Below are 14919 nucleotides of genomic sequence, written 5' to 3' on the forward strand. Positions count from 1 at the left end.
ACACATCAAATCATCAGCTTGTACACCTTAAACTTACCCAATATTCTGTGTCAATTATGACTTAATAAAGCTGGGAAAAAAATTCTTTTAAGGGACACCACCCTCCTCGTTACTATCTAAAAACACACGGATTTTCATCTCTATGCCTATGCTCCCGTCTGCCCCCAACAGGGATGACACCTTGTGCGTGCATCCATAGCTTGCTGTCCTCCCACATGAAACCTCAGATCTGACAGCGCCCTCAGGTAAGGCACTGTCTCACCTTCCTGTCGATTCATTCAAAACTTCGTCATCACTCAAGTCAGTTTTTAGCATTCACAGCCAGCTCATTGGTCTTGCATTAATATACAATTAAGTAGATGAAATCACTAGGGAACAGTTTAGGAAGTGCTAAGGTGAACAGATTGATTTCAACCAGGAGGACCATGAAAGAACCGGAAAAGAGATAATATTAGAGCACAAGTGTTTTCAAGGCCAGGACCTGGTAAAGGGGTTTATGTGGACTAATGATGAGAGGCAGTAATCGATGATGATTCTAAGCTTCCAAGCCTGGGTCAATGAACATTTGTTAAACAAATGAACTTCTAGCTGGAGTAACTGATACGCACGCCATTTCCAATAGAATAGAAAAATGAAACAACACGTGGGTTGGGGGAAGATGTTGAACTTGGTTTTAGGTACTTCTTTCTTAAAGACGCATTTAAGCTGTAGACTCTTATTTTATTTTATTTTTTTAAGTTTACTTATATATTTTGAGAGGGAGAGAGCGAGAACACACACGGGGGGGAAGGGCAGAGAGAGAGGGGGAGAGAGGATCCCGAGCAGGTTCCGCAGTCAGCGCAGAGCCCAGTGCAGGGTTTGAACTCACTAACCAGGAGATCGTGACCTGAGCCGAAATCAAGAGTCGGAGGCTTCACCAACTGAGCCACCCAGGCTCACCTTTTTAAAGGTGCCTGTGGATAACTGATAGAGAGATATTCACCCAGGCATTTACTTTTTTGAGGTCAGTGGAGAATATATGGATTACCTACAAGTACTTTACATTTTATCTAGTATGTATATACATATGCTGAATAGTTTACAAAGGGCTTTTCACAGCCATTGCCTACTGTTGATTTTGATTCCGATAAACATCCTTTAAAGTACGTAGGGCAGAACCATAATTACCAGGCCCAGAGTAGTCTCTAAAGTGACATTTGTGTCTGATTATCCCTTTTGTGAACACAAAGAACCTGAAGCTCAGGGAGGTTAACGGATTTGCTCAAACAAGTGGAGGAAATGTGCAACCCTATGTTTCTCACTACACATTTGGGTTGTTTCTTTTAACCACTAAGGGCGATGACAGTTGACGTTGGGAGAGCCGACACCATTTTGGACAAGGGTATGACACAAGAGGGAAAGAACAAAAGGACTCGGGGCAACCTCTATGTTTAAAGGGCAGAGGAAACAAAGAGGAGCAAATGAACGGTGACCCACATAACCTGTCACTCCCCACGCTCATGACACGTACTTAAGCTCTTTATAAGGCATAAGGGGCTATCATCCCCGTCTCCTTGACCGAGCGGAACAGATCACCAAGCCCACAGTGGGTAGTCACTGTGGAGTGGAGGAAAAATGACAATCGATAACGGGCTTGCCCAGCGGGCTGAGTCAGGTAAGGATACACAGAAGAGGAGGATTCGTGCGGAAGGTACGGGGACAGCACTGTTTTTAGCCACACTCGTAATGGCAGCTTTTCCCGAGGTGAGTCAGTCATTCCCAGCGTTCAGGTGTACATGGATAGAGACAACGAACAGGTCTCCGGGAAAGGTGAGTGTCACGGATAAAAGGAAGAATTGTAAAGAACGTCGCGGAGGATTTGAATTGGAAGAAGGTGCAGTTTGGGGCACGATTCTCCAGGCGAAACCAAGTGCTGAGCATGAGGAATCCAGGGCCCTGCCCTGTGGAGGGGGCAGTGGCGGCAGGAAAGGCAGCCAGGGTGGTAGGTGGGGGTCTCCCTCCTGCATGACTCAGAGAGTGTAGCGAGGCTCAGGATCGGGGTTCGAAAGGCCTGAGGGTTAACAACTTCATTTCGGTGCCACCCTGGGAGGTGGCCAACGACGTGCCCGGGTCCTTTCCTTTGGTGCTAGGGAAGCCCTGGTCTCCATGCAGCATGTCAGGTCTCGCCAGCTCTCCGGACTCCCGGGACCGGTAAGTGGTGGTTCCCCGAGCCTCATCCCTTCGCCTGACTACCGCCTCTGGGGGCTCCTCTCCTCCGACATCCCCACTCCTCTGTCCTCCCCGCCCCCCTTCTCCCTGGGGAGCAGAAAGGGTTGCCCTGCGGGATTCCTCGCGGGGCCAGCGCCGCACGCCCACCCCGCGGGGTCCTCAGCCGGTCGGGGGCGCCCAGCGCGAGTTCGCCTGCACCCCGGGGGCCCGCGGGACCACTGCGGAGCCGGAACGGGAGCGGGAGCCGGAGCCCGAGCGCCAGGCTGCAGCTTAACGGTCCCGCGGCCGCGCCCCGCCTGGCGGCGCCGCAACAGCTGCCCGCCCGCCCCCTGCGTCATGACGCCGACGCCCAACGCGGAAGCCGCTCGCGGCGCGCCTGGTCCAGCCGCGGGCTGAGCGCGGAGCCGCGGCGGGCGCGGGATCCGGGCCGGGGCGCGAGCCGAGCGCAGCCTCCGTGTTCTGCCGGGCCAAGCGCGCAAAGCGGGAGGAGCGGGCACGGCGCGCCGGGGCCGCCGCCGGGGGGATGCGGCTGCCTCCCCCGGCTGGCGTGTAGAGAGGGCGGGTCCCCGGCCTCGGGAGCGCGGCGGTGGAGGGGACAGAGGCGGCGGCCATGGCGACCCCCGGCAACCTGGGGTCCTCCGTCTTGGCGAGCAAGACCAAGACCAAGAAGAAGCACTTCGTAGCGCAGAAAGTGAAGCTCTTTCGGGCCAGCGATCCGCTGCTCAGCGTCCTGATGTGGGGGGTAAACCACTCGGTAAGGGCTTGGGCTGCGGCGCGCAGTCCCTTTCCTCCTCCTCTTCCTCCTCGCTCCCCTCCTCCTTCTGCTGCAGCTGCTGCGGGGCGGGGAGCCCGAGCGGGGACCCGGCCCTCCGGCTGCTCGCTCTCCAGGGCTGTCCGCCCGCCGCGGCGCCTCGGTGCCCCCATCCCCGCGCCGCGCGCCCGCCTCTCTGGGTTCCCCGGGCGCCACTTGGACCCCCTTTGGACCCAGAGCCGGTTGCGGGACGTAGGGTCCCATCTGCAGTTGAGCCCTGCGGCGGGTACCAGTGTCGTCCCCCGTGCTCCCGTTCGTGCGTCGGCCGGCTGGTCCCCGCAGCCGGGCAACTGGGAAGTTTGTGCAGGGCACGGGTCCTCCTGGGCTGTCAGCCCGGGCGGGGGCTGCTGGGGTCTGAGCCTTGGTGATCGCTCCTTGATGTCGGGGGGCGGCCGGGGCGGTCGGGTCTTCCGCTGGCTTCAGGTGTACCTGTGCGAGGTCGGGAGCGTCCGGAGCCTCCCCGCGGGGGAAGAGGGGTGAGAATACCGGAGATCGGGAGATGTGGGCAGCGGCTTTAGTGCTTAGGTCCTTTTTTTCCTTTAAAGGCGATATTATCGGACGCAGGGAATCTTTTTGGCAAAGAAAAAGCTCGTGTAAATATGGCACTGGGGTTTAGTATCTTCCTCTGCTCCTCTCCCGCATCGCCCTGCCGCTGTGCGGGCTGGAGAGCTGCTTGGCGGGGAGTCTTCCTCTCCACACCTCCTCCCCCACCTCGGGGAGCCAGGCCGAAGTCACCGACTGCGGAAGGGTGGCCTGGGGATGACAGTGGGGGGGGGGGTGGGGGTGGATCTTGGCTGGGCGGAGGGAAAGCCGTCTCGAGTTGGCCGCACCGGTTTTGGGGGTTTGCTTAAAAAGGCTGGAGGGAGAATGCTCCGAAAGGTTAGCTTAACACACAGCCAGAGGCGGTGGAAGATGAGCCGCTGCGGGCTATGCGGACTGCGGTTTGAGGGTCTGAAATAGCCTCCTGCTGATCTTACTGCGAGAAACTCCTGCAGTTTTAATCTCCTTAGGATCAGGAAACATGATCGGAGCTGTTGGCCGAGCCATGAAAGTTTAAGTGAGCTTGTGAATTCTGACCATGACCTTACCCACTGCAGTCAGTTAGCATGTGAGCAAAAGTGTAAGCTTGCTCTCCGTACTTTTGATTTCTGTGGATGTCTGTGTGCCCTTTTGAGCGTAATAGAAATGGCAGAAAACCATGCTGTTTTGTTTTGTTTTTAAGAGCACTCTCAATTTAATGAAGTTGTTTAAAACGGCTTAGAAGCATGCATTCTATTTATAGTTTTCTTGCCGAGGGCAAGCTGGGGAAAACGTGGAACAGTATCAGGATATATTGTGTTTGCATGAAGTGATTGTGCCTAAGAAAGTTGAGAAATGAGTGTCTGATCCACTGAAGTTCATCTTCACTTCCTGATAACTTCTTTAGCGATTGGGAACGTGAGCTTTTCCAACCGCAAATGTGAATGCACCAAAAACTCTCCTCTTAAGGTTTATCGTAGTAAATAAAATGGAATTTTTCCTGTATGATGCATCTACAATTTAGAGTTATGCCTAATTCTATTAAGCTTTTTAAATTATTTTTTGTTAGTTGCTTTTTTTTTTTTTTAATTGCTATTCTGTATTTATTGGTGCTTGTATCTCCTTTGGAGTTCTGGTGTTTGGGTCAGAGAGTGTTTGTGTCTGAGGGTTTAAATGTGGTAAAGGACTGCCAACAATATGCCGCCGAAAAAAGAGTGTGCTTTCTGGGATTTAGTCCGAATTCCATCTTGCTTCACAAAATCTTGCAGTTGTGCATATTTTATTGTAACCACTTATGTTGCTACCTTATATTTATGAATTGCTACATTGGGTTTAGAGTTTCTTGCTAATCGGAAATTTGTAAGCTATCTAAGGCTTACAAAAATGACATATGATTTGTGGATGGTACACTTCGTGTTATTTTCTTTTGCTTTCAGGAAAAGGTAGCAACTCTTAGTCGTCCAGAGGAGTCAAGTTTTATAGTATGTAACATAACCATGTTATTTCATTCAGCAACTTTGTAGTAGGCACACAGACAGTACCAGACGTTGCGCAAAAGACGGCTAAGAATGCCACTCAGTTTTTTTGTCCAAATATCTTTATTTTGAGGGCTTAATCGGCATAAGAATGGTCTGTTTCACAGCCTTCTTTTTCAAAATGTCTATTTTCTTTATTATCTCTGAAAAAAAAAAGTGAGGTGTATGTAACTATGAAATCTAAGTACCAAGATGTCATGTATTTCTGGTTGATTTCATTTTAGGTGGCAAAGTCTAATACTAGATAAACGTTTTTATATGAACTTGACCAAATATGACCAAAGTGTACAGTATAAAATGAGAATAAACTTCGTCAGCGTTATTAAGAAGGAGCAAGCATAGTGCTGTATATGAATAGGGACATTTGAGAAAGCAGACCAGGAAAGGAGCGGATAATTCACATCACAGTCTCTCTCCTACATCTCTTTTTTAATTTATTTTTATTTTTTTAAGATGTTATGTTTAAGTAGTCTCTACACCCAACATGGGGCTCGAACTCACAACCCCAAGATCAAGAGTCACGTACTCTACCAGCCAGGCACCTCTAACATTATTCTCCTACATTTATAGCGTGGCCAGATGGGGCGCCTGGGTGGCTCAGTGGGTTAAGCGTCCGACTTCAGCTCAGGTCACGATCTCGCGGTCCGTGAGTTCGAGCCCCGCATCGGGCTCTGGGCTCACGGCTCAGAGCCTGGAGCCTGCTTCCGATTCTGTGTCTCCCTCTCTCTCTGCCCCTCCCCCGTTCATGCTCTGTCTCTCTCTGTCTCAAAAATAAATAAAAAATGTTAAAAAAAATATATAACGTGGCCAGAATTAATGGGAAAAGATTTGTCATGAATCGAGCAATTTCGTGCTTTTATACTTCATCTGAATTTTTCTTAAGGATGTTTAGAAATAACTAACATTTGGAGTACTAAAAAGAAAAATCATGTTTATTTTTATCATGTAGGCATCTTATAAGAGGTTTTGGGAACCTTGTACATACTATGGTAAAATGCTCATTGTACAGGTGTTCTAATTCCTTCTCTAATTCTGCTGACCTTGGGCATATAACTAACTAGTTTTGCATCAATGTTTGCATCTGTGAAGTAAGGTGATTGGACTGGATGATTTCTAAGTATTTTTCTAACTTCAAGATTCAAATGTTTTTACAATCTACTTGGTTCAGAGCATTATATTAGGATCCATAGACTAGCAATAGTAATAGTACAGAACTAAAGTTGCGTTACCGTTGTAACCTTGAACATGCAGCTGCATTCAGGGAATTTTCAAGGCCGTGACCAGAGGGAAGGATATCTGGGGTGATTGGAAGAGAGGTGTGAACTGAGAGTTTGTTGGATTGATTGGAGTTGGACTGCATTGCGGTCTATTAAGTCAAAGTCTATTTGATTGAAATGTAAAAACTTGAAATTAAGGTGGAAATTTCCAAGTCAATTGTGGTGGTAATTCTCAGTGACAAGAATAAGCCTGACTTTGTGTGGTGAATTTGATACGTTACCGCTTTCTAACTTAAAATACCCAGCAGTGAAGGGATCACTGCCAATTTTTATTTTAAGTATTTTAAGCAGGGAATATAATTGAATACATAAAGGAAAAGACCACTTTAGAAGGCAGTTTTGTCTTGTTACATTTGGAGTTAAACTAAAAATGATCAGGCAGTTAGCTTCTTAAAATTATATTTTAATAGTGCGTGGAACATGTAGAATGATATGAGCCAAGACTTGTTTTAAAGAGAGATATTCTAAAAGATTTTTACGAAGAGTGCAATGTGAGCCTTTTGGAAATGAGAATTTAAAAACCTAATTAAGTATCGAAAGGAATTCATCTGTATAGAAGAAACGTAAAGGACATAAACCTTATTTAAAACAAATACAGTATTTAGAAGGAGTCCGTATTAACGCTAAAGTCTTTTTGTTGCAAGCTATAGAAATGTGAATGAGCTTAGCCAGAAACTTTAAAAATTAGGAGGGTTTTGGAGGTCTGTCACAGTGCAAGAAGGGATTGGCCACCAAACCAGGAGAACAGGAATAGGACTGAGTTCAGCCATAACTGGAAGCAGGTGCTTGGGTACCGTTGGGACTTTTCTGTCTGTTTTGGCTTTATTCTTGCTCATAGCTGACTGGTTCCCTCCACAGGACTGGGAACTGATGTTTCCTGAATTTAGCATTTTGTAATTCCCGCCCCCCCAAAAGGGACTTTCTGTTTCTGATTCAGTTCTAAAAATCCCATGGAGGGATTCTGACCCGTTTGGCATCCCCCTGGGCTAAACAGTTAGGAAAAGATGGAAGTTCTTGGCTATTGGGACAGTTCCCATAAGAATGGAGAGGGCCTGAGGGTGCCTGGGTGGCTCAGTTGGTTGAGCGTCCGCCTGCGGCTCTGGTGATGATCTCAGTGTCTGTGAGTTCGAGTCCCGCGGTTCCGTGCTGACAGCTCAGAGCCTGGAGCCTGCTTCGGATTCAGATTCTGTGTCTCCCCCTCTCTCTGCCCCTCCCCTGCTCATGCTCTGTCTTTCTCTGTGTCAAAAATAAATTAAAAAAAAAAAGAAGAAGAAGAAGAATGGAGAGGGCCTGGACAGGCAGGATTGGGCAGGGATCTGTCCTAGTGGTAGTTTGGGCCAGTATGTAGTTTTCGGGGTTCAGCATCCATAGCTTCTGTTATATTGTCAGCAAGGTCTGGGACTTGAAATAAGTAAATAGTATATTAGAGAAATAGTGGTGTCTTTGGGGTTCGTGGGTTTATATTTGGGCACGGAAAAAAAAATGAAAGAAGGAAACCAGGTTTCAAAATGAAATGAGTGACTGTGAAATATTGACTGAATAGGATATAATGAGGCAGTTAAATTAAAATAGTGATTAGCTAGACGTTAGCTGAAATGTACTGAATGGAACCCAAATAACCATTCATTCAAGAACTAGTCCCACACTGTTTTTATTTCTTCCCTTCATCAGTACAGTTTTTAAGGTATCTATTTATTTATTTTGAGAGAGAGAGTGAGCCGGGGAGGGGCAGAGAGAGAGCAAGAGAGAGGATCCCAAGCAGGCTCCGCACTGTCAGCACATTGCCCGTTGCCGGGTTTCACATCTCACCAACCGAGAACTGACGCTCCGAGAGATGGTGACCCGAGCCGAAATCAAGAGTCAGGTGCTTAACCGACGGAGTCACCCAGGTGCCCCATCTTCTCTTTCCCTTAGAGGAAAGAAGAATGCCAAGCAGACACAACGTTTGTTATTAGGGAAATCGTTTTAAGCCCCCGAAAATTTGGGATTATATCCTGAGAAAAGAATACATTTTCTTCTCCCTTAACCAAATAACTTTTACTGAATTTGAGTGTTCAGAATGATGCCCGTCACAAGACAATGATTTCTGTTTCTAAGCCAGGATCGTCTGCGCTGCCTTTTGAAAGATTTCCAGCAGGAATTGTAATAAAATCCGCCAGAAGTTGACCAGCAAGTACAGTCAAACGGAGCAATTAATTCGGCCAACATACCCTTTGAAATGCAAATTTTGGAATTTAAGGGAATTGGTGCAGTTGGGCAAAATGGTTTGTGGTCAGACAGATAAGGTTCACATCCTGCCTCCATCAGCTGTGGACTCATTGAACAGATGATTTATCCACTTGGGCCTCGATTTACTCATTCTTAAAATAGAGATGATGCGGATTCTCTCACAGGGTTATTCTGAGGGTTAAGTGAGATAATGTATTGAAAGTCTAGAACTGTAATTAACCCATAATAGGGAGTTAGTAATTGATACAAAAAAAAAAAAATCAAATTCAGGTGCAGTTAGGCTGGTAGCATATTCATAAGCACCAGAGAAGTGATTCTCGAAATTTACTGTGTGTATGAATCACTTGGGAACGCTTTAAACACGCAGACTTCAACTCAGCGGGTCTGGAGTAAGTCCCAAGACTCTGTGCTCTTAGATGATGACAACGCTGCTGGTCCTTGGGCGACACGTTGAACAGCAAGACCGGCGGAAGGAACAGTGCTAAAAATAAAGAGAAATAGTCAGGATTGGACCCCATGGTAGACTTAGAAAAGTTAGGAGAAGGAATGATGTACTAAAAAAGGGTAAAACACTTTCCGGCTGGCTCAGTTGGTAGCTGGAGTGTGAGACTCTTAATCTCAGGGTCGTGAGGTCAAGCCCCATGTTGGGCATGGAGCCTACTTTTAAAAAATACACGGGACGCCTGGGTGGCTCAGTCGGTTGAGCGGCCGACTTCGGCTCAGGTCACGATCTCGCGGTCCGTGAGTTCGAGCCCCGCGTCGGGCTCCGGGCTGACAACTCGGAGCCTGGAGCCTGTTTCCGATTCTGTGTCTCCCTCTCTCTCTGCGCCTCCCCCGTTCATGCTCTGTCTCTCTCTGTCTCAAAAATGAATAAACGTTAAAAAAAAAATAAAAAATACATTAAAAGGAAGTGTCAAACTGCAGGTGACAGTGAATGGGCATTGTAGTGACAGTGTCCACCGGTGGGGTGTTGGAAGGTGGGATCACAGCTCAGGAGCAAGGTGAGGGCTGGGATGGAGAATGGAGAATTGTCCGTGCCGAGTTGGTGGTGGAAGCCAGGGGGGTAAAGTAGGTCTCCGAGGGGAACACATGGCTTTGAGGGAAGGATGGAGGAAGAAACAGGAAGCAAGACATAACCCAGCGGGAAGGCCCGCGTATTAACGTTTCAGACATCACGGTGTTCAGGGACGTGCTTTCTGGGACGGTGGCTGATTGGTAGGCACACATACACGCATCTATTTGTGTGGAAGCTGAAAGATTTAAGGAACGAATACACGGAAGGAGAGGCAGCCCGTCTTTGGGGAAGGTTAGAAGTAGAAGGAAGGTGGGAGATACCATTTTATTTAGGGATGCCCAGGTATTTTCCTCAACTCCGTCACTTTCCATTCTCACCTCTGCCGGCCTACCCAGATTTTTACCTTGACTGAAACGTTAAAAATACCTCCTAGCTCATTTTCTCTGTATCTGCTTGTATCCACATTTCCCTTCTTGTGCCACACAGCCCTGTGGCAGTCCGGTGAAGGCTACGTACGGACCCCTTCTTACAGTAATGCTTTTGGGTGAATAAATGAAAATACGGAGGGTACATCCTACCAAGTTCAGGGATCCCCTGAATTCTGTCCATGGACCACCTGGGAGTTGTGGAGCCCGACTGAGGACTGTTGAAAGAATCAGGCGGGAATGGTGTGGGGTGGGAGATGGGGAGGAGCACACAGCAGCCAGGAAGAATAACCCATAGTAGGAATGTGCAGAGATGAAATTAATCGCGGCTGGGCACACAGGGCTCGTAGGTGCCGTGATTCAAACCCATACCCTCAGCAGTGCCTGGGGAGCTCAGCCAGTTGAGTGTCAGACTCTTGATTTTGGCTCAGATCATGGTCTCACAGCCCTGTGTTGGGCTGTGTGCTTGCAGCCCAGAGCCCACTTGGGATTCTCTCTCTCTCCTCTCGTTCTGCCCCTCCCCCCAAATAAATAAACATTAAAAACAACAACAACAACAAAACACCTGTCCCCTCAGCCGTTGACCTCTGCTTGCCTGGGCTACCCTGGGAATTACTCACTTATGTCCTTAGTCTTGTCTTTCCTTTCCTTTCCTTTTCTTTCCTTTCCTTTCCTTTCCTTTTTCCTTTCCTTTCCTTTCCTTAGTCTTAAAAGCTATACTTTGACAGAGATTAGCTGTTGATACGGAGGAAAAGTGTTCAAAGCAGTTTTTTCCTTTGTATATGTATGAATGATTATACATTCATGATATGAATGATATGATATGATATGAATGTATATATTCAAAACATTTAGGAAGAGGATATATATATATATATATATATATATATATATATATATATATATATATAATTTATTAATGAGTAATGTTGTAGGGAGTTTGAAAACAGTAACCTACCTAAAAGAGAAGCCTTTACATTCCAAGTAAGTCTTCATGGTTTTTCACCTGTCTGCTGTGGTTAAGAACTCAGGCTCCCGCGCCCCCTGGTTGGCTATGTGACTTTGACAGAGTATTTGAGCTCTCTCTCAGTTCCTTCCTTAGAAAAAGAGGTAGACCTAGTACCTACCACAGAGGTGTGTTGTATGGATCAAATGAGTTGGTGCTTGTAAGATGGCTAGAGAGTTGCTGGTACGTGATAGGCTCCTAATAGATGTTAGGAGTCACTAGTATGTCTTAAAAAATATTTTCAGTGGTAGAACATGAGCAGTTTTTAGAGTGCACGTTCAGTTCATTTTTACCCTAACCTCACTCGTAGATAAAAAGTCCTTGTGCATCTCTGAGTTGTAAATTAACCCTTTTAGAATTCTCTTTGTGCCCTTTAATTTCTGTCTCTTTTTGGTTATAATGTTCTTTCTTGTATCTTTAATGCTGCCACCACCCACCAGGTTGTTTGAGGTGTGACAGTTTTCATTCAGATCCATTAGTTGTACATTATGGTCCGCTATTGGTTTGATTTCTCTTTCTTTCTTTCTTTCTTTCTTTCTTTCTTTCTTTCTTTCTTTCTTTCTTTCTTTCTTTCTTTCTTTCTATGGTCCGCTATTGGTTTGATCTTTCTTTCTTTCTTTCTTTCTTTCTTTCTTTCTTTCTTTCTTTCTTTCTTTCTTTCTTTCCTAATGTAAGAGACACTGTGCAAGACTCTTCGGATGCAGAAGGAATGTATTGTGGACCCTGCCTTTGAATTGTTCACAGCTTCAGGGGAAACAGACATATACATAGACGTATGTATAAATAATAGAGTATTAAGAATGCTGGGGTGGAGGGAATTACATGGGTGGTCAGAATATAAACCTCATGAAGGAGACATTTGAGTGAAGGGATGAAGGAGGTGAAGGGGTTGGATATGAGGATATCTGGGGGAAGGGCATTTTAGGTAGCAGGAACAGCTTGTGCAAAGGCCCTGAGGCTGCTGCTGGCGGGGCATGTTTAGGAAACCGCAGGGAAGCCTGTGTGGCTGGAGCAGTGTGAGAAAGAGGGGAAGTGATAGGAGATGGGGGCAGGGACCGGAGTACGATTACTTCTGCCCAAGGCTCTCGGACAAGAGTTCAGGAGGCGCAGACATGGGCAGGGCTTTGAAGATGGGGTAGAATGTTCCTGCTGGAGAAGACAGGGAAAGGTGTATGTGGCCAAGGGAACAAACTGGTAAAAGTAAGCAGACTGTGTGGAGAACGGTGAGTGGTCTGGTATGACTGTGGCCCCGGGCCTTGCCACTCACGGAAGTGTGACGTACAGAATGGCGGCATCAGCCATCACCCAGGGGCCTGTTAGAAATGCAGAGTTGTGGGTTTCTTTGCAGACCTTCGGGGGCGGGATGTGCGTTGCAACAAGACAGGTGGTTTGTGAGCGCATGACAGTTTGAGAAGCTCTGGCGAGGGTAAGTCTTTGGTTTCAAACCCTGGGGTTCCTTGCAGGTGCCTCCAGCGCTAGTGGGAGGGGCCGAGCTGGTGGGGGGGGATTTAGCCGCTACGTCAGCTTCCTCCAGAACAGCTTGTTTTTGTCGTCATCATCTTTTATGTGATTTTTTTTTAATAGTCTCCACGCCCAGCATGGGGCTGGAACTCACAGCCCTGAGATTAAGAGTTGCGTGCTTTACCGACTGAGCCATCCAGTGCCCCCTCATTCATCATCTTTTTTGTTTTAAGTTTATTTATTTTGAGAGAGAGAAGGAGAGAGAGAATCCCAAGCACACCCTGTGTTGTCAGCGCAGAGCCCGACGCGGGGCTCGATCCCACGAACTGTGAGCTCATGAGCTGAGCCGAAATCAAAAGCTGGACTCTCAACTGACTGAGCCACCCAGGCACCCCTCATCATCACCTTTTAAAACATTTTTGATTGGAGGCACCGAATACGTACTGTGTATGTGCAAGGGCAGATAACGTACAGGGGGAAACAAGTCTACGACCAAGAAGCTTGAAAACCACACAGGTAAATGATAGGGAATGTTTAGCAAATGGTAGAAAAGTGGTTGCAGGTCAGATTTTAAAGGGCTCAGTAGCTGATGTTTGCCACTGAAAAACTCGACAACAGTGCTGATGAGGGCCACTGTAAAATGTACTGTAAAGCGTACTGTATGCTCTTTGAAACTGTTTCTTACCTTTTCTCTCTCCCTAACTTTCCTTCTAGCGTCTTCTCCCTTTACCCTCTTCCAGCTGGTAACCTTTAATGCTTTGGAAGACATTGGCCCAGGGGCGCCTGGGTAGCTCAGTCAGTTAAGCGTCCGACTTTGGCTCAGGTCCTGATCTCTCGGTTTGTGGGTTCCAGCCCCATGTCCGGCTCTGTGCCGACAGCTCAGAGCCTGGAGCCTGCCTCGGATCCTGTGTACTCTCTCTCTCTGCCCTTCCTCTGCTCATTCTCTGTCTCTCAAAAATGAATAAAAATGTAAAAAAAAAAAAAAAAAATTTTTTTTTTTTTTAAAAGAAGACATTGGCCCCATAGAAGCCCACTGACTTCCATTCTTCCCACCATGCAGTCTGCTAACTTTTGGACAGCTGAATGCCATTAGGCCAGAGACATGCTGGAGGGCCGCACTGTCCAGGTTGGAAGCCACTAGTCACACATGACTAATTCAATTGCATTGAATTAAAATAAAATCTGGAACGTTCAGTTTCTCTTATCGAGTGCCCCACAGCCACACGTGGGCAGTAGCTCCTGAGCGGGACGTCACATCCTCACGTTGGTGTCCACTCTGTTTCTCTGTTCCTTTTTCTAGCAGTTGCGCGGCCTTGTCTCCTGCTCCTGCCTCCTGTAATCTGTCTGTCGCTGCTGCCTCCCTCCCCTGCCATTCTCTCTCGGACCTGCTGTAGCCTCGGTTTCATTTCATCTTCCCCGCTGCAAGGAACCAGCACCAGCGATGCTCCTGGTTTCAGATCCCCAGGACCCCTTCTCGTGTCTTTTCCTGTTTTCCTTCGGCCTCACCCGCTACCCTCCTTAGGTACCTGACCAGCTTCCTCCTCCTTTACCCAACCTCTGAAAGCTGGAAGGTCCCAGGACTCTTTCCAGGGTCTTCTCTAACTAGGCACATTTTATCTACACGATCTTATTTAGTCTTGTGGCATTTCATGCTGATGACTAAGAAGTTTTTATCTTCAGCTCTGAGTCCCCTGCTGGGCTCCATATTCAGTTTCCTACCAGATACCTTCCCTCGAATGCCAAGCAGGCATCTCAGAAGTGACCCACACAGGGCTCTTCTCCTCCTCCCCTGCTGCTGCCTGCCCCAGGCCACTTTCTCCCCCCATCCGTGAACGGACCACCATCTCCCCGGCTGTTCAAGCCAAAAAAAACCTTGGTGCCAACCTTGATTCTTCTCGTGTTCTCACCACTACCATTTCCAAGTCCTGCGTATTTCTCTCTTTGCATATAAATTCCCTCTCTGCCGAAACACTGCAGGCCCGCCTGATTTCACCCTTGCCCTGTTTCACTTCAAATCCTCTATACTGGTAGCAGAGCGATCTCTCTGAAACGTAAATGATATCCTGTCACTCCGCTTCTTCAGTGAGAACCTTCCAGATGCTTCGTGTTGCATCGTGAGTAAACCCCAGACTCTCCTCTGTGGTTTGCAAGGTCTTCCTGGCCCGGCCCCTGCTTCTTTCTTTGTCTCACCCCTTCCTGCTGTCTCCATGACTTGCTTGTTCCGGCCACGCTGGGCTTTTTCTGTTCCTTAAACAAGCCAAACTCAGGGCAGCCGCAGACCTTCCGCATTTACTTTCCTCTTTGGAATGTTCTTCCTTCAAGTCTTTGAATGGCTGTCATTTTAGTCTCCCAGCTAAAGGGCTGTCTTCTTGGATGGCTCCTCCAACTTCCTCCACTCATGTTACTCTTGTTTTCTCTGAGACACCTCACACC

At 47.6% G+C, this 14919-nt stretch overlaps 1 protein-coding gene across 3 annotated transcripts in view; it reads left to right on the forward strand.

Moving 5' to 3' along the window:
- Positions 1–2573: 2573 nt before the first annotated feature.
- Positions 2574–14919, forward strand: part of PIP4K2A (phosphatidylinositol-5-phosphate 4-kinase type 2 alpha) — a 186099-nt gene continuing 173753 nt past the window's right edge. Inside the window, exon 1 of one of the 3 annotated variants that reach the window (XM_058681714.1) lies at positions 2574–2962. In XM_058681714.1, the coding sequence (XP_058537697.1) occupies positions 2819–2962 (144 nt within the window). In that variant the 5' untranslated portion in view covers positions 2574–2818. The remainder of the gene's footprint in view (positions 2963–14919) is intronic. The other 2 variants (XM_058681716.1, XM_058681712.1) reach the window with 2 other exon arrangements.

The sequence above is a fragment of the Neofelis nebulosa genome, chromosome 8 (genome assembly GCF_028018385.1).
Source record: "Neofelis nebulosa isolate mNeoNeb1 chromosome 8, mNeoNeb1.pri, whole genome shotgun sequence".
Classification (NCBI taxonomy): Eukaryota; Metazoa; Chordata; class Mammalia; order Carnivora; family Felidae; genus Neofelis; species Neofelis nebulosa.